The sequence below is a fragment of the Pipistrellus kuhlii genome, unplaced genomic scaffold (assembly GCF_014108245.1).
Source record: "Pipistrellus kuhlii isolate mPipKuh1 unplaced genomic scaffold, mPipKuh1.p scaffold_m20_p_4, whole genome shotgun sequence".
Lineage (NCBI taxonomy): Eukaryota > Metazoa > Chordata > Mammalia > Chiroptera > Vespertilionidae > Pipistrellus > Pipistrellus kuhlii.
Genome location: NW_023425540.1, coordinates 84,045,794 through 84,069,259, shown reverse-complemented (window position 1 = coordinate 84,069,259; position 23,466 = coordinate 84,045,794). Strand labels below are relative to the sequence as shown.

The 23,466-nt window shown below is 49.2% G+C and overlaps 1 protein-coding gene across 1 annotated transcript in view; it reads right to left on the bottom strand.

Moving 5' to 3' along the window:
* Positions 1–20,516: 20,516 nt before the first annotated feature.
* TEKT5 (tektin 5) overlaps positions 20,517–23,466 on the bottom strand; it is a 37,706-nt gene continuing 34,756 nt past the window's right edge. The window contains exon 7 of the mRNA XM_036409946.2: positions 20,517–20,875. Within this exon, the coding sequence (XP_036265839.1) occupies positions 20,659–20,875 (217 nt within the window). The 3' untranslated portion in view covers positions 20,517–20,658. The remainder of the gene's footprint in view (positions 20,876–23,466) is intronic.

Sequence of the window (23,466 nt, the reverse complement as noted above, 5' to 3'; positions counted from 1 at the left end):
GCCATCATGTGCCATCCCTGCTTTCAGATCATCCATCCTCAGCTTGAATCACTCTCAGGACGGGGAACTCACTACTCAACAAAGCATGAGATCCCACCGTGGCAAAGTTCTCATTCCGTGCCACCCAACAGAACTATAATGCGGATGAAACCATGTTCTTTAAAATGAAAGAGGCAAAATTAATTTTAATATTTTCTTTAACCCAGCCCATCTAAAATGTGATCATTTCAGCATGTCATCAACATTAAACATTTTAGTGAGATGTTTTATGTTCCATTTTTTGTGCTACATCTTGGAAGTCTGCCTTCTCATTTGGGCCATTTCTCAATCACAGGGGGCCCCCCTGGCAGCAGCTGTAGTAGCTCTCAGTTGGGGGGTTCTGTTTCTTATGTTGAATGAAATCTAATGTCCTGCCATGTTTATGTATTATTGGTCTCTGTTTTGGCGCTGTGCTTACCGGCTGATCAGCTATTTGGTACTTATTATAACTACAAATAAACAACTGCTATGCTCTTAACTCTGGGTCACTGAGCTGGATGGTGATGTGGATTCCATTGAAGACCTCCACAGCTCGTTAGTGCCAGTTTTCAAATGCAGACCTGGAACATTATAAAGGTCACACAGCTAGCAAATGGGAAAGCCCATTACTGATTGAGAAATGGGAAAGCCTGGACCTGGCCAGCTCTGGAATCCACTAACAGTCAGGCTGCTCAAAATAGCCACTAACCATTGTCTGACACTCCAGCCCTTGAGACGTGGCTGGGCTAAACGGAGATGCGCCTTCCATCTAAGATCCACACCAGATTTCCAAGAGCGAGGACCTGAACCAAGAAATAATTTTCTGGTTGATTGCATGTGGAAATGACATTATTTTAGCTAAATCAAACGTTAAAATTCATCTCGCTGGTTTCTTTTTTGCTTTTTCTCTAAGCAGCTATTAGAAGCGTTTAAATTGTGTGCATGGCAGGCATTGTATTTTCCAGGACAGTTGCTGCTCTGATCTATTTCCTTCTGGGCTAAATATTCTCCATTCCTTCAACAGTTCCTACATGACCTCACTTCTAATTCTCCCCTCAAGCGCTCCTTTTGATGGGTGCTCTGGGAGTGAACAATGGTCTGGCTGACTCTTCCCTCATTTGCTTGTTCATGTCCTTTGCCCAATTAGGGTTTAAGTGGTTTTCCTTTTGTCCTATTGATGGCCCGACCTCTTTGTAATCAGAGGTGTTTACATCTGTCAGTTACAATAATCGGCCTTCCAACTTTTCCATGGTGTCTTTGGCCATCCACGTTTCTGTTGTGTGCGGCCAGTCTGAGAATAGATTCCTTTGTGGCTTCTGGATTTTGACCAGGAAGATTACATTTTGCCCACTCCCAAACTTATGGAAAAGTATTATCCTGCATTTCCTTCCAACCACATTCGCTTTTTAATCTTCTTTTTCTTTCATCCAACTGGAATCTATTTCTGTTTGTGACAGGAGGAAGGGATCTGACTTAATTTTCCCCTACTTGTGTAGCCGATTGTCCCACTTAGTAAATAATTCATTCTTTCCCCACTAATTTGAAATGCAATTTAAAAAATCGTCTTTAGGCTCAGCTTTCCTTCTGTTGGTAGGCAAGTCAGCTCCCACCAGCTCTCTCTCAGTTTACATCGGACCAGCTCAACAAGCTCGGCAGACCGAGGTCTTCTCTTCAGCAGTCCAAGCAAAGGTTCCAGAACTTAGTGAACCAACATGGCCACGGGAACTGGCCAGGCTTGACCTCCCAGAGGGGAGAGGTCACTTGAAAACGGAAAAGGGAAAGGGTGGTTCCTCAAAGGGCAATTGAGATGCTGGAGACAGAAGGAAGAACAGATGCTGGTCGGACAAAGAGGTGCCTACCCTAAACCTCCTGGCCTATCACTGGGTACCCCAGCTGCACAGGCATTTTAGGGGTGGGAAGTCCTCAGGTTTCCTCTGCTTTAGCCTGGCTTCCCCCTCAAAGATCCTCCAGGTCGTGTCTACCCCAGGAATTCAGATCTCACTCCAGATGCCCTTTCCCCGAGGATCCCCTCTGGCCTGGAAAATCGGCCCAGCAAGCTTGGGGAGAACTGTTCTGCCCACTCCTGTCCCAGGACCCTTGGCCAGGTTTTCTCTTCCTGCCAACGGGGCAGAGCGCAGGGAGGGCAGGAGGAAGGAAGGATGCCAGCAGGGTGTGGTCACTGTTTATAAACAGAAAGTGGCTCCTTCCTGTCCACCCCAGAGAACGGTGCTGCCCCGCGGGCTTAGGAAGTCAGACTCCTACAAGGAAAGTCCCCAGGATGCCTCTCCTGCCCTCTCTCCAAGGACCAAGGGGCTACCCCGGGGCCACCAGGGAACGACCTATGGTTCCAGAGCTCAGGTTCTTCTGCAGAGAGGTTGTGCAACAGAGGCCAGGGTGTCGACCTTGGGAGCAGACACCTGTTTCATTACAGAGGATGCCCAGCCGAGTTCTTCAGGCCACAGGGCAGGCACTGCCTGCTCCTCCCTCTCACTCTAAGTCTGTAGGGGACCAGGGCATGATGTGAGGAGGAGTCAACAGGTGAGACTAGAACCCAAATTCTTTTGTCAGTTCCCACCTCCACTGGCCCTCCCAAAACCCCCTTTATAATACATTGACCAGAACAATAGTAAATGAAAACACCGTAAAAATAAGAATAAAAGTCTTTTTTTTTTTAAACTTTGCTCCATTGGATGACATGGAATAGATCAACTAAACGGAAGCAGGCTGCCTGCCATGATGTGAGGCTGCCTGGGTTCAAAGCTCAGCTCTGCCGCTTGCTGGCTACAACCTGTAAAATGAGGTGAGGACAGCCCCGCCTCATCAGGTCTTTGTGAGGATTCGGGAAATGAATAACGCAATGATGACAGAGAACAGCAATTAGGTGTTCAAGAGAAATGAATTGCAGCCATATTGTAAGTGGACTTAGATTAGCTGCAAGTGTACATTTTGAAACCTATTGGTCAACCACTAAAAAAATTTTAGAAGTATAATTGATAGGCTCAGAGAGAATAAAAAACTGAATCACGTAAAATGATTAAAAACAGAGAAGGCAGAAAGAGAGGAGAGAATCTTTTTTTAAAAAGAACAAGTGTACTGACTACAGAACAGTTACAAACATAGTAGACATTGATTCAATTATATAATTATATTAAATGTGAATGGTGTTAATCCACTAATTAGAAAACAGAGACTGCCAAGAGTGGACAAAAAACAACAAAAAAAACAAACAAAAACAAAAACAAGCCTACAAGAAACCTACTTTAAATGTTCATGTGAAAGGGAGCGCTAGCAAAAGGCTGAGGAGCCAAACTGCCCAGGAATAATCTGGTCACTCTTTTAACCTCATTGAGCCTCAGTGTTCTCTTCTGTAAAATGGGGGTATAGTAGTTCTGAACATACACAGGAATCATGAGGATTAAGTGAGCAGATTCATATAAAGAACAGTGACCAACACATAGTAAATACCCTAAGACAGTGGTCGGCAAACTGTTGACTAATGAGAGGCTTAATCACAAGGAACAACAACAGCCTATAATTATTGGAATCGACAGTCTAAGTCAGTGGCTGGCAAGCTCATTAGTGAACAGAGCAGCAAACCGCAACTCACGAGCCACATGTGGCCTGCGAACCGCAGTTTGCCGACCACTTCCCTAAGAGTATGCTGTTTTGTTATTATTAACTATTATTATTATTCAAGTGTAGCTTCAGCACAAATTGTGCAGCTCTCACTTCCAACCAGCGTTTTACTTTGAAGCTTCCCCCAAATAGAAACTTGAGAGCCACCCCTTTTCCCTTGAGTTTTAAGGCCAGGATCAGCTATATCATCTACGTAATTATCAAGGTTCCCATGCAAAATGAAAACCCAGGGCCCCTTGTTCAACATTACTAAGAATTTCAAGATGGCGCTGGCAGACCATGAAATCACACGCAAGGCCCTTCTGAGCTGGGGTCCCTTTGTGACTGCACAGGCCACATGCCCACAAAAGCCAGCTCTGCTTCAGATCTACAGACCACAAGGGCAGAGTCAGAATCCAGGATGCCAGCCCTCGCTGCCCTCCCCTCCCCTGCCCAGCCTGCTCTCCGCCATCCTGGTCAGAACACCCTGACCTGGGTGTGAACACACCTCACTTCCCCGGACCCATGGAACCCCGGCACAGATGCGCTCCTCGCCAAAGAAATGCTTTGCTGCCCGTTTCCTTTTGAAATCCTGGACCCAGAATTTCCAGGGGGCTTCCTTTTCGGGGTCCCCTGGAGCTGGGGGCGGGGTTTGGAAAGGGGAAGGGTAGAGCTAAGACTTTCTGGGTGCCTCAGTCAAGAGCGGGCTCAGAGCTGCTGGTTTCAGGGGAGCCTGCTCCAGGGCGCCCCGGGCAGGAGCGAGTCCCAGCCTGTCCGCGCTCCCCACCCTTGCGTCACCCTGTTGGCCTCCCAGAGTCTGGAGAGACTTCAGAGCTCTGTACTTCTTCGGCCTGGCAACGCTAGGGGCTCCTGCTCACCCGGAAGCCCTTGCCCTGTGGGGCACTCTCAGAGCTGCCGGGGGACACAGATGCAGGCAGGGAAGGGGGAAGGGGGAAGGGGGCAGTCAACTGGCAGAGGCTCTGGCGTGAGTGGCAGCCCTGCGGTGCCCAGCCACACAGGCGATTCCTAGTGAGTGTGGGCAGCAGGCAAACAAGCCTTTAGTGTCAGCGCAGCCCACCCGGCCCTGAAACACGTCCCTTCTGTCTCCTGCGGGGTGGGGCCTGATAGTAACCCCTGGGGTCAATGATGCAGGGCCACCCGCCCCCAACTCCGGCTACCGCCCACCCATCCCTATTTTGCATCTTCATCTCTCCCTCCCTCCCCTGAGGGGAGGGGCACCCCACAGGCCTGGGTGTGGGCCAGCTGGGTTTTGATCTTAAAGATACTGGCCATCCCGGCTTGGGCGGGGCGTGGGGAAAGCCTCTGGCTCCTCCTACCCGGTCTCTCCATTCTCCGCCTCCTCAGAAACGAACCCAGAGGCATCCGGCCAAGTTCGAAATCCTGAAGTGCAAGCTGCAGCCTCTGTGGGTGCGGGCAGCTGGGTGGGAAGCCAGCGGGGAGGAGAGCTGGGGTGGGGCTGCACCCCATTCCCCCCTCCCCTCACCTCTACACTCTTGCATCAGAGAGCCCCTCCACACCCCATCCCCCAAGACTGGCGGGAAGGTGGGGCTGTTTGAAATCAGGACACAGCGGGGTGGAAGGAGGGCTAGAGCTGTTCCAATTCATTGCTCAACACTTGGCAGGAGTTGAGGGGGAGAGGAGGGAGAGGAAGGGGGAGCAGGGCAGGAGATCAAGGTACTGTCTCTGCCCAGAGAGCTGGTAGATTGCATGAGCTGACTTGTGTAATCTCAGGATAGGGCCTAGCATTATAGGAATGCCGAAAGTGACTTTCCTAATTACTATTGTTATTATTCCTGTTGCTGCCTAGCACTCTCTCTGAGTCCTCGGTTCCCCACAGGTGTAAACAGTTCCTCTGCTCCATCTGGGCCGAGAGGGGAGGGGGGGTTGCCTTCCAGAGAAGGGGCTGGGCTTAGCGACCTCAGGATGGTCTCCAGGACTCTCTGGGCTCACAGCACAGGCTGGGTCCCCATCTCCAACTCACTTCTCAGTCAGATCCCAGCTTGGGTTTATTAATATCCTGTTCACTTTCTCAGGTAGGGTCCGGGGACATGTCCATCATCTTGGATTCTGCTGGCCTTGTGTAGTCAGGGTGATAAATACACTCAGAATAGAATTGAAGTTGGTCACTGGAACTAATCCTGTTTATTCTATAGTCATCCATTTGTTCGACAAATATTTCTTAAACCCCATTATGTGCCAGCCCCTGTGTTGGTGGTAGGGTTGCAAGGAAAAAGAAAAAGGTGGGCCCGCCTCCTGGCACTCAGAGGAGTGGGGTGGGGGGTGTGGGGGAGAGGTGGCTGGGTACAATAATCTATCAGCCGCACTGCAGGGAGGGAGAGAGACACCTGAGGAGCTCCTTAAACAGTGCCCAGCCCCCTGTGAGGGAGTTTCTGCTTACAGGGCTGGGAAAGAGCCCAGGAATCTACAATTTAAAAAAGGGTTTCACATAATTCCTTTTGTTGTTGTTGTTGTTGTTGTTGTTGTTGTTGTTGAGAGAGAGAGAGAGAGAGAGAGAGAGAGAAAGAGAGAGAAACATTGATGTGAGAGAGAAACATTGATTGGTTGCCTCCTGCAAGCACCTGACTGGGGATCAAACCCACAACCTGGGTATGTGCCCTGACTGGGAATTGAACCTGAGACCTTTTGGGTAACAGGATGATGCTCCAACCAACTGAGCCACACCAGCCAGAGCTCATCTTTCTTATTATAAAGAGAGTTTGGGAACATATCCCCAAGGAACAGGAATGTATAAAAAGAGCTACTTACTGGGAAGGAAAGGAAGCCGAGAGGACCAGCCAGAGAGATCCGTGAGGCTCTCCTGGGAAACAGAGCTGGGAGATAAAGCACAAGGCTGTTCACTGGGTGAAGAGGGAGGGGCTCGTGCTCCTGGAGCGGGATCAGCACATGCAAAGGCCCTGGGGTGGGAAGGTGGAAGCCCAGTGTGGCTGGAGCTCAGGAGGGAGGGAGAGCGAAAGAGGTGGGTCAGAGTGAAAGCTGGGGCTAAGGGACCCTAAGAGCACTGGGGAGCCCTGGAAGGGTTTATATGTGAGAGGGGTTGACATGATTGGTGCTTTGAAAAGATTTTTCATTCGAAGAAACACACACCGAGCCTACCAGGCCCTGGGCCAGATTTTGGCAGAATCGGGCTTCTTTCCCAATGCCTCTTTCTGTGGGGCCTTGGCAGAGGCAGAGCAGGAGTCCAGGTAGCCTGGAGGCCCACCTTGGCAGACAGGAGGCTCTGGACTTGGTTTCTACTCCCACTGGCTGTGCCCACCTCCACATCCCCTCAGGCTCATCTGCAGGTGGGCAGCTCCAGAGAGAATCTTGTTTGCTAGTCCCATTGCCAAAATCCACCCCTGTTTCCCTTGCCCCTCAGACAGTGGTGCCAGGAGACCCCTCCTCACCCCCACCCCCACACACATTCCACCCACCTTCTCTGCCCTCTGGAGTCACCTGCCAAGAGGCTAACAGGCAGGGCAAGGGGAATGCAGAGAAGCAGACATTCAGCCCCTCGGGGGCTCTCCTCATCTCTCTACTGACGGAGCCCACGCTCCCACCACCACCAGCCACCGCACAGCAGTCTGGCTGACAGATGGTGGGCAGCCCCTCCGCAGTCCCGCAGAGGCTGGTGGGTGGGATGTGTCAGTGGGGGAAAGTGGGCATTACTGCCAAGAATGGGTTGGCACAGAGCTAGCCAGGTGCCCCACAGCACTCAGGAGCTTGGGGAGCAGGGCGGGGTGGGGCTCATGGGGGTGGGGCTACAGATTGCACCTCATTTGCATACAACCATGGGGGCGGGCAAGAGGGGCCTGGCCACCGCATAATTATTGATCTATGATCTCCCCACCTCCACAGTAGCCAGGACCACAGCCCCCATAACCCAGGGGAGCCTTCAGCACCCCCCTCTTTAGCCCCTCACCCCCAACATTTTAGCTCTTCTTTGAATAAATGTAAAGCTCCCCACCCAGTTCCTGGAGTCCAAGGATGTGAGCTGAAGAAAACTACTCCTGGAACCATTTCTGGAAAAACCAAGTCCACTGGGTTTATGGAAAATGAAGATGAGGAGGGAGTGGAGGAGAGGGCCATATTCCACCAGCGTTTTCTGCATCCTTCTATTTCTTCTTTTTAAAAAATATATTTTTATTGATTTCAGAGAGGATGGGAGAGGGAGAGAGAGATAGAAACATCAATGATGAGAATCATTGACTGCTGCCTCTTGCATGCCCCCCACCGGGGAACAAGCCTGCAGCCCAATCATGTGCCTTTGGTTAGAATCGAACCTGGGAGCCTTCAGTCTGCAGGCAGACTGAGCCACTGAGCCAAACCAGCTAGGGCTGCATCCTTCTATTTCAAGGTGGTTTGCTCCCTTCATTTCCCTCCTGGGGACCTCAGACTTTCTCCCCACCCCTTGTTCCGGGGGCAGCAGTAAGGACCTCCATCACCAAGTTCACTCTGCCTTTTTGCTAATTCTGTGTGGATCAGCGAGTCCTGGGTTGGCAAGGACCTTGTGATTGTGTGGCCTGTACTCACAGGTCTCTGAGCCCAAGGGTCCCCTACACTTGTGTGTGTTTCAATATGTTACATAAATTTTCAAGATACTTTCTAACATTGTGATCAGTATGTTCTCTAGTATCGAGTGGGAATGTGTCAGAGCCACACCGATGTTGACTTGGGCAGGAGGACAGGCTGGATGGAGGAAGGAGGGAATGGGTTGGGCGGCACCAGCCACAGCTGATTCTCTTTCTCCTTTTTTAACAATGGAAGTGAATTCACATGTGAACATTTCAAATTAACCGTTGAAACGGTACAAGTCAGTGGTGTTGAGTATATTCGTCATGTTGTGTGACCATCACCTTCCCTCAGTTCCAAAACCTTTTCCTCACACCTGCGAAGCAGTCACGCCCCATCCCTCATTGCCCTAGACTAGGGGTGTCGAACTCAATCAGAGAAGGGGCCAAAATCTAAAATCCAGCCTAAATCGCGGGCCGAATGGTTTACTGAACAGTCATAAACTGTCATTGTGATGGAAACGCAGCGGAGTGCAGTGATGACAGCGCCGTGCGGGCCACATTGCAAGGCCTGGCGGGACGGATTTGGCCCGCAGGCCTTGTGTTTGACACATGTGCCCTAGACCCTTAAAAGTGAGGGGAACCTGAGAAGGATCAGGTCCGTATAGCCCTTCCCTGCTAGGAAGAGAGGGTCCAGGGGCCTGCTTCTCAGCTCCCCATCAGGAGGACCCCTTATCCAGACAGGAGGCCACACATCCTTGGGAAAGCCATTCCTCTGACTCACATCCTCAGCTGGTGGGTCTCCCTTATCTTCTGAGACCACCAACAGCCCGGGGCTGCCCTGTGGGCAGCTGTGGGTGCCTCCTCCCAGGACACACACACACACACACAGACACACACACTGTCTCACACACACACACACACACACACACACACACACACACACACACACACACACACTCTCTGCTGGGCCCAAGCCCACAGGCATGTAGCAGGGGAGGGGCCAGGCCGGCAGCCCCCGGGAGGCCCCCGCTCAGGGTACCCTGAGCTCCGCTGCCCATGGGTGCCCACACCCGTGCCTGCCCCCAGAGGCCCGTCAGGAATCCCAAGCAGCATAGTTGGGTGGGGAGGAGGGAAGGACCGGCTGCTTTGGAGACACAGAGAATTCCAGCTGGGAGCCCTTCTGCGGTCACGTGGGACCCGAGAAGGTGCAGCGAGAGGCTTAGCGCCCAGCCCCCCAGCCTGAAATACAGACCAAGAATGTTCTGTGTGCTTTTAGGGGAGGAAGAGAAGGACTCCACATAGTTCTGGAGGAATTTTAATTGTGTGCTTTGAACCTGCTTCCCATTCCTGCCCCTCCCCCTCAGCCTGCGTGAGGGGACACTTGTCAGGAGCACCCCAGGAACCACAGGAGGGAACAGCCGGGACTTTGTGTGATGGTGACGCACTGACATTTCTGGGCAAGGCGAAAAATGCAGCCGCCTCCCTCCAAGCGCCTTGCGGTCTGACGCTGGCTGGTGTGGGTGGGTGTGGGGGGGTGGCAGCACCAGTGGGGAGCCACCTGGGGGCCAGTGCCAGCTCATCATAGCGGTGCCACCGTGGGCAAGTGGCCGAGCCTGTCGGTGCCATAGTTTCCTCGTCTGCCAAGTGGGGACAGGCACAGCAGCTACTTCAGAGGATCCCAGATAGAGGGTGGGGCACTGACTTCTTACAGCGCTCAAGATGTTCAGTCCAGTGATCATGGTTATTAAAGCTGTTTGTCAGCCGAGAAGGGAGAGACTGTTCCCCCAGGTCAGCTGCTGGAGAGTCAGGATGTGATCTCCTCTGTTTCTGGAGACCACCCTGCGGGGCTGGCCTTGGCCAGTGGCCTCGCCAGACTCCCCTTTGGACGCTAGATCCACCTTACGCAATAGTTTGTCCTGTATTGGGGAGGTTGCAGCCAGCGTTCAGACCTTGAGGTCACACAGCGGGGCTTCAGTCCTGCCTCAGCCATTCGCTGACTGTGTGACGACAGGCAAGTTACTTAACCTCTCTGGGCCCTGTTGCCACTTCATAAAATGGCATAATAAACAGAAGCTATGGACCAGGGCTGAAGGATCATAAAAGGCGATAGTACTTTTTGAAAACTGCCCGGCACACAGCAACTATTCAATAAATGTGAAGTGTTGTTTTAAAAATACTGCTTTTATGTGAAGGGCCATGCTAGCCTTAACAATCGCCCTTTAGAAGTGGATGAGAAAACTGAGGCTCAGAATGAGTCAGTGGCCCTCCTGAGAGCAACACAGCTGGTAGGAGTAGAAATTTAGAACCCAGGTGGAATCTGAAAGCTCTGCTTTTAGCCGTGACCTTCTATCGTCACCCTCTTATTTTTTTTTTAAATCTTTATTGAATAAGGTACACATATTTGTCCTCAACCCCCCCATTTCAATCCCCCATCTCTCCTCCACTCATGCTCCCACCCCCCTATTGTCCTTGACCACTGGTTAGGCTCATATGTGTGCACATAAGTCCTTTGGTTGATCTCTCCCTTTTATCCCCACCCTCCCTCTGAGGTCCAACAGTCTGACCCATGGCTCCTTATCTCTGAGTCTGTTCTTGTTCATCAGTCTATGTTTTGTCACTCTCTTAAAACACTGATTAAGAGGCCCTCTTCTCCACGTGCAAGAGTCCTGTTTTCAGAATTTGTCAAGAAAAATCTGTAAGAAGGCCAGTATCAACTCATAATGTACTGGTTGGACACATCTATAAACATTTTAAAAAAGCATGTTTTTATAGATAGATTTTAAAGAGCGAATGAGTGGGAGAGAGAGAAATGTTGATGAGAGAGAAACATGGATTGGCTGTCTCCTGCACACTCCCTACTGGGGATTCAAGCCCAAAACCTGGGCATATGCCTGGACCCGGGAATCCAACCGAGACCTTTTGGTTCATGGGTCGATGTTTAACCACTGAGCCACACCCGCCAGGCATATGAACATTTAAATAATAGTTTAAATATTGGTTGGGTTGTATTCTGCATTTTACTACTTGTGTCTTGTTGCTCACATGGGCTCAAGGACCCACTCCTGACAGTGCTGGGCTTCCCTAGGGACTCTCATGAAGGGAGAGACTGAAACTCACTGAAGTGCAGAAACCTTCCCGATTCAGGTCTGTGTGACCTCAAAGCTGATCTTCTTTTCTGAAAGATCACTGACCTCCATCTGCCTCACTGAATGTTAGTTGTATCCAGTGTTCAGATCCTTTCTCTCTTTGTGGCACCTGTAAATGCCCTCGGGGCTACAGACATCTTCATTCCCAACCGTACCTGTTGAGAGATGATGGGACTTGCCTAGGGTGGTAATGGAGAAGGTGAGCAGCAGTCAAGTTCAGAAGAGATTATAAAGGGAGAGCCACCAGGACTTGCTGAGGGGTTCAATGTGAGGGGTGAGAGGAGAGAGATCAGAGATGACTGCCAGGCTGGATGGAGTCAGGGAAGGACAAGTGAACCTGATGATGTTGCTGGCAGGGCATATAGGAGTCCGAGATTAGGAAGCAGAGATCTGGGGTTCAGTAGAGGATGCCTCAACTATTGTCCCATGCAACAACATGGACGAATCTCAGAACAATTACGGTAACTGCAAAAAGTGCAACAAAAACAGAAGATGGTATATGATTCCATGCATATAATCCCAGAAACCACAAAGAAGCCTATAGCAACATAAAGCAAATCAGTGATAGCTCAGGGGGAGGAATGACAAAGGGGCACAAAGACACGTTTGGGGGTGATGGATTCATGGTTTCTTGGGTGGACACACTATTCTCCTTTTACATATGTGTGGTTTGCAATATGTCGTTAACTCTTCAACAAGGCTGGAAGACTGCAGTGGGGAGCCTCTGGGGATTTCGGGGCTGAGGGATGGGGAGTGGGTTCAATGAGCAGACATGGGGCTGAGGCCTGAGTGCCAACAGGCCCCAGAGATGCTGCTCAGGAAGAACAAAAGAGAGATGGGTCCCCATGGGACAGGCTACGATCAGCTTCAGGGAACTGCAGACCCAGGTGCCTCTTCTAACCCAGGTGATGAGTCAAAGAAGGCTCTGCAAGTTCTCTTTGTCAAGAGATGAGTGCATACATTTGAAGCCCATTTTAAAAAATCTCATCTGACTCCTCAGTGAAACAGAATTGTTTTCCCCTGGGATGTCAGACAACCGCGGCTGGGAGTTCCATGGAGGCAGAACTTGGCCTCGTTCCCTGCTGGGGCTGCAATCAGTGCACAGCACAGGTGTTGGCATGTGCAGGTGCTTGGTGATTATCTCCAATGAAGATGTGAATGAATGAATGAATGAATGAATGAATGAATGAATGAAAACAACTTCATGTAGGGTAAGGCAGGTTCCAAAAACAGTCCTCCCGTGTATCCTAATTCATAGCCACCTTCATTCTCAGACCAGGTGATACAACTCCCAGGCCTTCAAGGTCATCCTCAGCAAAGGTAGACTCCACCTGACTCCTCAGCTCCTCTCCATGGGAGAAACCCTTCTGCAGGGTTTATCCCAGCAGACCTGGGAGTTCTGAGGAGGATGGAGTACTGGCTCTACCTCTAACTTGCCTTGTGACTGTGAGCAAGTCATGATGCCACTCTGCATGGGGCTTTCTCTTTAGAAAAGTGAGGGGTTGAGAGTATCGCCTCCTGAGGCCCTCACTAGCTCCATCGATTCATCCACCCATGCATGCCCTTAAGAAACAGCCTGTGATTCTCAAAGTTAAAACCAGAAAAGGTCTCACCTTTGTTAACCAGAAAATGAAATATCACCGGGACGTTTGCATTCCTAGAGCATTGCTGCTGCAATTTTACTGTACTTTTTCTAGACTGGGTTTTGCTGAATCAGTGAAGTGAAATTGGGGAAGAGGATACAATAGTGTTCAAATTAATAAGCATCCTGGCTTCTAATAGTTCCAGCCTTATGTCTTAGCCCCCATGCTCCCTCTTCTTCATAGGTACAGTATATATATATTTTAATTGATATCAGAGAGAGGAAGGGAGAGGGAGAGATTGAAACATCAATGATGAGAATCATTGATTGGTTGCCTCCTGCATGCCCCCTACTGGGAATCGTGATGGTAACCCGGCCCATGCCCCTTATTTTAAGTTGACTGCAGAGAGTCACTTTTGGTGCCTGGCACAATAATAAATTCTGAGCAATTCACATGGGCAGAAGCATGGTATCACAGGAAATCAATGGAACAGGGTCCCGGCTGCCTGAGGCCTACTCCAAATCTGCCTTCTATGTAGCTGTGTGACCCCACTTGAAGTCCCTTCTCCTCTCTATTCCCTAGGCCTCAATTTTCTAGGCTAAATCAAAGGGATTTACAGGGAGCCTCAACAAGGCAGAGGGACAAAATTATCTGCCTTTCGGGTCAGCAGGTAACATATGGGAGTGTGTGGCAATAGGAAGAGGTGGGGACTGTAGCAAAATGAATGTGGCAAGCTCAGTATATCAGCTACACAGGGGATTGTGGGTGCAGGGTAACCAGGTAATCCCATGTTTAAGAGAGTCCAAAACGTATGCAACATAAAATTTAATAATAAATATTGGCAATGCATTCAATATATTTTAAAAGACTTCTTACAAATTGAGACTCGGGTCCATGCCCATCAGCCTTGTCAGTCCCTGCATCTTTAACTCCATCTCCTTTCTATGATTTCTCACTTTGTTTCCAAAGCCTGCCAGCTTTCTAACCAAATTTGGTCTTCTGGAAACTGCTAAAATTCTGGGTTAGGTCAAGGAGGTAAAAAAGGCTAGAAGCATGAGCACATGTGTGTATACACACACACACACACACACACACACACACACACACACACACCCTGCTTAGAGAGGGCTGTGTTCCCTGAAGCCAGCTGGACAGCATCCTTCCTGAACCAACAGGGAAAGCAAGGCAGCTGGGAGGTCCTCCAAGTTCTCCCAATTTGTTCTAAGACCTGGCAGGGAGCCAATGAGTAGCGTTGTCTCTGGGATTTCCTGCCTGGGCTGCTGAGGGGGAGACACTGTGGGTGGCTGTGGTCAGCGTGCCAGCTCCTGGGAGCCATGGTGGGAGCCCACATCATTGGTCCCTAACTTGTAAACAGCAGCTGGGTTGGGAGGCTTACCTTCCCACATCCGAAGGCAACCACACCCCTTTTCTCCTAAAACTCAGAAAAAACTCACTGGTCCCAGATAGATATACGTGCATCATATATATTTGTTTAGCCATTTACTCTTCGCTTAGTAAAGTCTTTATGGGACACCCACTGTGTCCCAGGACTGAGGGTACAGAGGTGACTAAAATCTCAGGGCATGCCCACTTTCTCCACTTCATCTTCTGTCCCATCACTCAGCCTAAACCACTTCTTATAGCTCATACAAAGCCTCCTGGGAACCAAACTCAATGGCCTTTCTTCTTTTCTTATTAAAACAACTTGAACAATGAGCACACCTAACATCGCCAATCATAGGGAAATGCAAGTCAAAACTGCAATGGGGTACCACCTGATTAAAATGGCTACTATAAAAAACAAAACAAATAAAAAAACACACACATAGAGAGAGAAAATAACAAGTGTTGACCAGGATGTGGAGAAATTGGAACCCTTGTTAGTGGGAATAGCATGATGGCTCCTCAAAAAATTTAAAATAGAATTACCATGTGATCCAGCTAATCCCCTTCTAGACATATACTCTCAAAGAACTGAAAGCAGAGTTTCAAAGAGATATTTGTACGTCCACGTTCATAGTGGCATTATTCACAAGAGCTAAAATGACGTGGAGCAGCCAGAGTGTCCATTGACAGATGAATGGATAAGCAAAATGTGGTCTATCCGTACAGTGAAATATTATTCAGCCTTTAAAATGAAGGAGATTCTAACATATGCTACAATGTGGATGAACCTTGAGGACATTGTGCTAAGTGAAATAAGCCAGTCACAAAATGACAAACACCGTGTGATTCTGTGAATATGAGGTACTTAGCATAGTCAAACTCTTTAAAGACAGAAAATAGATGGTGGTTGTCAGGGGCTGCGGGAGGAGAGATTGGGGAACTATTGGTTTAAGGGTATAGACTTTCAGCTCCACAAGCTAAAGAGTCATGAAGATGGATAGTGGTGATGGCTGCACCACGCTATGGATGCATTTAATACCAATGAACTGCATACTTAAAAATGGTTAGGATGGTAATGTTTATGTGATGTGGATTTTACCACAATAAGAAAAATTTAAAAATATTCTTAACAATGAGCACATCCAGCACCCAGACCTTGATCTCTAAATATTGTGCTCCAATAAAAGAAACCAGGGCCCTTTGGAGAAATGGATGACTCTAGGCTGGAGCAGGAAAAAAAAAAAATTCCAGATGAGCCTGGAGCATCTTATAGTACCAGAAAGTAAGGAAGTGCTCAGCAGCACACCCACAAGGATGGGTGTGTGTCAAAGAGACACAGGAACCAGCTGTAAGATTCCCGATGGCCAGCGCTGGAACAATTTGAACTACGGAATAAGTAGTATATGCAGGGTGGGGCAAAAGTAGGTTTACCATTGTTTGTATGGAAAATAATACAACAATTAATAAATAACAATACAGGAACAAACTCTGTGTTCCATGCACTCACAACCATAAACCTACTTTTGCCCCACCCTTTCTGAATCAGTTTTGGATTATAACCCAAAGTGTAAACTAAATGTCCATGAGTGCATATAGATACACATAAATGACAGAATAAGTAAAGGTTTAGGGACATACTTTTATTAGAGAAGAATCACAAATAATATATGTAAATACTCCCCCTCCACGAGGTGAAGCTTAATCCGCTCTGCCCTTGAGTGTGGGCTGAGCGTAGCGACTCACTTCCAAAGGATGGAGAATGGGGAGGAAGGGCAGTACCTTCAGGTGGAGACACCTGGCAGACACCTTGACTCGGTGATCCGGGTAACATCACCAGGACACCAAGGGGAGATTGTGAATGCCCTGACATGAGGGATGACAAGGACACCACATCAGTGGTCTTCCAAAAAAACCTTATAAGCCCAGACTAATCATGAGAAAAACATCAGACAAACCCAAAACCAGGGGCATCTGGCAAATATCTACAAATACAAGTACTCTTCGAAACCGTCAAGGTCATGAAAACAAGAACAAATGGAGAACCAGTCACTGACAGAGGAGACGAATAACTCAGGGCACCGTGGCACCCTGCATCGGATCTTAGGACAGACAAATAAAGCCTGGGGTTTGAAATGCACTCATGTTCATTTCTCAGCTCGGACCAAGGCACATGGCAAACGGGGAAGATGGGTGAAGGGTAAGTGGGAAACGTGTCATCTTTGCAACTTCGCCATAAATAAATCAAAAGCTAATGACAAATAAAATGTCTATTTAGAAAAGCATTTCCTCCTGGTTCACGAAGGAACACATGTTTACCGTAGATAACTCACAGTATCAACAACGAGAGCCGAGTGGTAGCTCACAGGGACACTGTTGACATTCCGGGGCAGCCTTTCTTCCTGCGCACGTTCAGCCTCACAGGCCATTCCTTCAGTGTCCGAGCATGTGGCGTGCGTCATCTCTGCAGCCACTTAAAGCTCCGTGGCTTAGTTGTGCTAATACTTTGCTTAGCTGCTCCCTGCTGTTGAAGAACTTTCAAAGGTTGCCTGTAATAAATCTTTAACACATGCATCGGGGGCTGCATTTGGGACAGTTTTCTAATGACCAGTCTGGAGACATTCATAAGCTGAAGAATGTAGATACTTTTAAGCTCTTGATGCATATTGCCAATTTTCTTTTTAAAAAATGTATGCACCCATGGGTATCTGGGTCATTGGTCTTTTTAGAATGCCCGCTTCCAAAAGGCTTCCTTCCTTCCTTCCTCCCTTTCTTTCTTTCTTTCTTTCTTTCTTTCTTTCTTTCTTTCTTTCTTTCTTTCTTTCTTCTTTTAAATATATTTTATTGATTTTTTTACAGAGAGGAAGGGAGAGGGGCAGAGAGCTAGAAACATTGATGAGAGAGAAGCATCTATCAGCTGTCTCTTGCACACTTCCTATTGGGGATGTGCCTGCAACCAAGGTACATGCCCTTGACCAGAATCAAACCTGAGACCCTTCAGTCCACAAGCCAACACTCTATCCACTGAGCCAGACCAGTTTTCTTTCTTTCTTTCTTTCTTTCTTTCTTTCTTTCTTTCTTTCTTTCTTTCTTTCTTTCTTTCTTTCTTTCTTTCTCTCTCTCTCTCTCTCTCTCTCTCTCTCTCTCTCTCTCTCTCTCTCTCTCTCTCTCTCTCTCTCTCTCCCCTCACCTGAGGATATTTTCCCATTGATTTTTAGACAGTGGAAGTGAGAAGTGGAGAGGGAGAAACATCTATGTGAGAGATATACATTGATTGGTTGCCTTCCCACAGTGCCTGGGATTGAATCTGCAACCGAGGTACATGCCCTTGACCGGAATTGAACCCAGGACTCTTCAGTCCATAGAGTGATGCTCTTTCCACTGAGCCAAATAGGCTAGGGCCCAAAAGGCTTTCGTTCTTCATCTGCACATCCCCATTTTTGCAACTCTTCCTCCGATCCCCTTGCCATTGCTTCTTCTGGGCTGTTTGCATCTCACTGCTCTGGCTGTTCCCTCCTTGGACCCACCCACCCCAGCATCACATTCCACTGGGAACCTCTCTTTCATTCTTGAGGATCTCCCCACATCAGCCCCTCTGTTCCCGAGGCTTTAGCTCTCTCCCACATCCCCAGGCAGAGCGTCTCGCCTGAGTTCTAAGACCACATTTCCATTTGCCTTTCAGCCACTTACACCAGCACGTTCCTCTGGGCAGTGATTCAAACTCCTCGTGGGAAAGAGAAGTTAATCAGCTTCTCTATGTTTCTGCCACTCACTCACTCCCCTCCTTTGGGGTGCAGCACCCCAAGCACCGCTGCCTGCTGCCCGAGCCTGGCATCTTTGCCCTATCAGGGCTCCCACTTGCCCCTGACAACTCATCCCTCAAAGGGTTCTGGCTCCCACCTCATGAATATTTCTAAGCACCTGTCCTAATCCAGCCTCCCTGCAACTTTGCTTGAAATTCTAACAGCTTGGTCTCCCCACCTCCCTTCAACTTCCTCCTCCTCCTCCTCCTCCTCCTCCTCCTCCTCCTCCTCCTCCTCCTCCTCCTCATGAAGAGATTATTTCTAAAACACCAATCGGGTCATTTCACATCCCCATTTTAGGGATCCCTGCTCATTTGTAGCAAAGAGAGTCTCCACTGAACACTAAGTGGCCTTTAACTCCTTTAAGACTTGCTGGCTGCTGAAACCGGTTTGGCTCAATGGATGGAGTGTTGGCCTGTTGACTGAAGGGTCCCAGGTTTGATTCTGGGTATGTGCCTTGGTTGTGGGCACATCTCAGCAGGGATTGTGCAGGAGGCAGCTGATCGATGATTCTCTCTCATCGATGTTTCTAACTATCTTTATCTCTTCCTCTCTGTAAAAAATCAATTTTATATATATATATATATATATATATATATATATATATATATATATATATATTTAAGACTTGCTGGCTGACCTCCCTTTTGAATAAAAGCAAAGATCTCAGACAGTGTTACCTTAGACGGACAATATTCCCTAACCAGTCACCGTTAACAATACTTTGTTTTGTTCGAGATTGGGCCAGGCAGGTTTCCTGTCACAGTCACCCTAAAATTTTCTTTAAAATAAATGGATTTTCTCAAGCACACCAATTAAAAGAGTGAGTAATAGTAAAGGCAGTTCTTGGTTATGGCAAAAATTGAGGAGGTGTTATTTGCTGCTCAGTGTGTGGCCCCTGGGCTGTCAGCATCGTCTGAGGCTCGATTCAGTCTCAGACTCCATCACAGACCACACAACTCAGAATCTGCATGTTAGCAAGGTCTGCAGGTGAGTGTCACATGCACGTTAACACTGGAAAGCACTGATGTCAATAACAAAGTCTGGCAAACACTGACCTCAGGAAAAAGTAAAAGCAATTTGTCACTCATGATCTGGCCTCATGACCCTTCCAGAGGGTTCACGGGCCTCTCCGAAAGCTCCTCCAGCCAGCTCCCGCCTTTATCCAGGCTACTCCTCGCTCCAGAAATCCCACCCTCTTCTGCCTCAACCTCCTCATCACTCAAGACTCAGCTGCAACAGGACTTTTCTTCTCTTGCTTAATTGAGGCGAATTTCACATACGATAAAATAAACAACTTAAAGAGAACAATTCGATGGCATTTCAGCACGTTCACAATGTTGTGCCACCGCCTCTCTTCCTTCAACTTTTTTCTCCTCCTTTTCACCACTCCTTAACTACCCACGAGGCAGTTACTACTTCCCATGCCTCTCTCTCTCTCTCTCTCTCTCTCTCTCTCCCACAAACACACACACCATTTGTATGGATTTGCCTATTGAGGGCGTTTCATACACTGTAACTGGGACCATACAATGTGTGACCTTTGCTTCTTCCACTTAGCACCATGTCTTCAAGGTTCATCTGTGTTGTGCATGGGTCAGAGCTTCATTCTTTTTTTTTTTTCTTTGTGTGTATGTGTGTGTGTGGGGGGTTTCTTTTTGTGGGGGGAGAAAGGTGACATTGGTTAATAAGTTGGGTTTTATTCCTTTATTAAGGCGAATGGTATTTGTCATTCATTCCTTTATTAAGGCGAATGGTATTCCATTGTGTGGCTAGACCACATCTTGTTTTCCCACTTACCCATTCATGCATGGACATTTGGGCTGTTTCCACCTCCTGACTATTATGACTAGTGCTGCTATGAATATTCATGCGCTCATTTTTGTTTGTTTTCAATGCTGTTGCGTATATACCCAGGAGTAGAATTTCTGGGTCGTTTGGTAGTTCTACATTTAACCTTTTGAAGTGATCTTCTTCAAAGAGCTTTCTTTGAACCCTTACCTGCCTCTGCCTTCTCCCATATCAACATCTAAAACTTCCCACCTAGCAAAGCTGAGTTTCAGCCCTGGGACATCTGACCCAAACCCTATTTTTTGGCACCGCCTGGCACAGCTGAGTCACCTCCTCCGGGGACTGACCTCTCTAGCTGGATGAGGATGCTGAGGTTGGACGCTTGTTCAAGGCCCACAGCTCCTGATGGGTGGGCTGCGGACTCTCTGCTCCTATCCATTCTCTGGGCACAACAGCCTGTCTATACTGTGCTCCTAAGTGGACAATCAGGTTTTATGAAACACAGCCTCCTCCGTTGCTGGGGATGCTGGCAGCCTCACATTGCTCTGTCTGAGGGTCACAGCCTGTCTTCTCTCTGGACCCCCTGCCCCGAAGCCTGTTCTACGGCAAGGAACGAGCGCCAGGATCTTTGGTTTAGGGCACGTTTATTTGGGATACATATATTTTTTTTTCTATGATAGGAGGAAAGGGAGAAAACAACACTTTTGTTTATTTCATTTGTCTGCCTTTTCAAAGTTTATGTTGCATAAGGAACCGATGCGGAGCAGGCACCGCTGGCAGCGTCAGCTCACGAGTAGCCCACGAGGCGCGGGGTGCTGGGGAAGGTCCTGCGCATGCACATGCATTTGTCCTTGTCGATGCAGAGGGTGTTGGCCTTGATGGCCAGCTCGTGCTCCAGCCGGCACTTGGTCATGACCAGCAGCTGCAGCGTGTCCTGCGTCTCCCGCAGCCTCAGCCTGAGGGTCTGCAGCGTGTCATCGATGGTGAACACCTCGTTCACAAGCCTGGGGCGAGAGCAGAGAAGGCACAGTTCACTCAGTTGTTCAACACAGGTGCGCCTACTATGTGCCAGGAACCGCGCCAGGTGCTGGGAGACTGCGGTAAGCCAGACTGGGGAGGCTCAGCCCGCAGGGAAGACAGGGGTGGAAGAGGAAGGGAAATAAAGGCAGGACAGAGCTCCCAGGGGTGATAAGCCGAGAGGGAGAAACCGTCAGGAGGTTTAGGAAAACAATCTGGCTGCTGCTCAGGAAGTTAAATGTAGACTTGTCATGACCCAGTAATTCTGCTCCTGAGAGTCTCCCCATGAGAACTGAAAACAGACACTCAAATACTTGTACATGAATGCTCATAGCAGCACCAATCACGGGAGTCAAAAGGTGGAAACAACCCAGATATCCATCAACAGCTGAGTGGATAAGCCAAGGTGGTCTGTCCATACAGTATTATTCGGCCATAAAAAAAGGAATGAAGCAGGATACATGGGATGGCACAGAGGGACCTTAAGACATTGTGCCCAGTGAAAGAAACCAGTCATAAGAGGTTATATGTTGTACTAGTGGCCTGGTGCATGAAATTCATGCACAGCGCACGGTTGGGGGGTGGGGCTCAGCCCAGCCTTCACCCTCTCCAATCAGGAACCCCTTGGGAGATGTCTAACTGATGGTTTAGGCCCAATCTCTGTGGGCCTAAATCTGGGACCACTGGCTTCTAAATGCTCACCTGCCTGCCTGATCATCTCTAACTGCCTCTGCCTGATTGCCCCTAACCCCTCTGCCTGCCTGCCTGATTGCCCCTAACCTCTCTGCCTGCCTGATTGCTCCTAACTGCCCTCCCCTGCCGGCCTGATCTCAGCCCCACTACCCTCCCTTACCAGCCTGATCTCACCCCCAACTGCCTCAGTCCCCACCACTGTGGCTTTGTCCTGAAGGAAGACAGACTTCCAGAAGATGGCTGGTCGACCCAATCTAATTAGCATGTTACCCTTTTATTAGTATAGATGACTCCATTTGTCCAGTATAGGCAAATCCATAGAGACAGAAGGGAAATTAGTGGTGACCAAGGGTGGGAGGGAAGTGCATTGGGAGTGACTGCAAAAGGCCCACCTGAGGGAGAAGGGCTATGCAACTGTGATGCAGCCAAGAGGACGCGCTGGGGGGCCTTGAGCGGGTACCAGGGCCCGAGCTGCATTGTGATCGGAATGAGAGGGGTGGTGGGAGCAGCCGGACACCTTCTCTCCTTGGGGATCTCTAGACCAGCGCTGTCCAGCAGCACTTTCTGTGGTGACAGAAATGTCCTGTTCTGTGCTACCCGATACAGCAGCCACTGACCACTGACCACTTGAAATGTGGTTTGTGTGAATGAGGAACTGGATTTTAACTTTTACTTCATTTTAATTCATTCAAATTTAAATGTGCATTAATTCTGGGGACTGCACTCCGATGAAGTCTGAGTGATTAGAGGGTCTGAGGAAGAGGAGGGGCCACCTGGAGGAAGATGAGGAAGAAGGCCTGGCAGTGGTGAGAGGGAATGCAGGTAAGGAAGACAATGCACAAGTCGGGCACTTCAGCTGCTGGGGAAGGCAGACAGCTCGAGTCCTATCATCTGTTCAGCTTCCAACACACTGTGCACACACATTCATACACACATCACATACACATGCACACTGCATGCATACACACACACACACACATACACATACACATACATATACATATACATATACATATACATAGACATAGACATAGACATAGACATAGACATAGTATGCATATAAATACACACACACACACGCTGCCTGGGGCTCCCATTCGTGCTCCCTCTCTACCCCTGTGGGTGGTCCAGGTGGTGAGTGAGGGGCAGGAAGCTTGTCCAAGAGCAGTAGGTCCTCCGGGACATCTGGTCACCCCCTAAAGGCTGCTCTGTGTGAGCCCCTGGGTGGACAAGTGGGTTATCAGAGCCCCAGGAAGGGCAGGAGCCCAACCTGAGGGACTAAGAGGCTTGAACCACATGGAGGAAAAAAGATCAGGAGAGCCTCCCCCAGCCCTCTCCTGGGACCCAGACCCCTTGCAGCCCAGCAGGGTGGTGGGACCCTGGCCACACTGCTCCCACTTCCAGGCGTGGGAACTTTCCAGGCCAGCAGCAGGCTGAGCAGCAGCAGCTGGTCAGGCCGTCAAGTTCAAAGCCGCCCACCCCCACAGCACACATGCCCAGCTTTTGTTTCCTGAGTATCTCAGGCAGTCACTGGGGCCGAGCAAGCATCACCACAGGGGACCGCCTGCGTCTTCTCTCACTATGTCGCCCCCTCTCTTTCGTTCAGCTCTCTTCTCCACACCCAGCCCCGGAGTTGTGGGGGAATTTGTTACGCAGCAACAGAGACTGCGACAGTGCCCACAGCATGGGGGGCCTGGGCAGCCAGGAGGCCTGCGCCAGCTCCACAGCCTGTCATGGGGAAACAAGCCCCTGTGATGGTCCTCCCTCACCTGGCCGGCTTCACCTCCAAGCTCCTCCTCCAGCTCACAAACCCTGCTTCTGGGTTTTCACTGCCAGAAGCGCTTTTCACCCCTGCTCTGAGGAGGCCCTTTCCCAACAGAGGCTG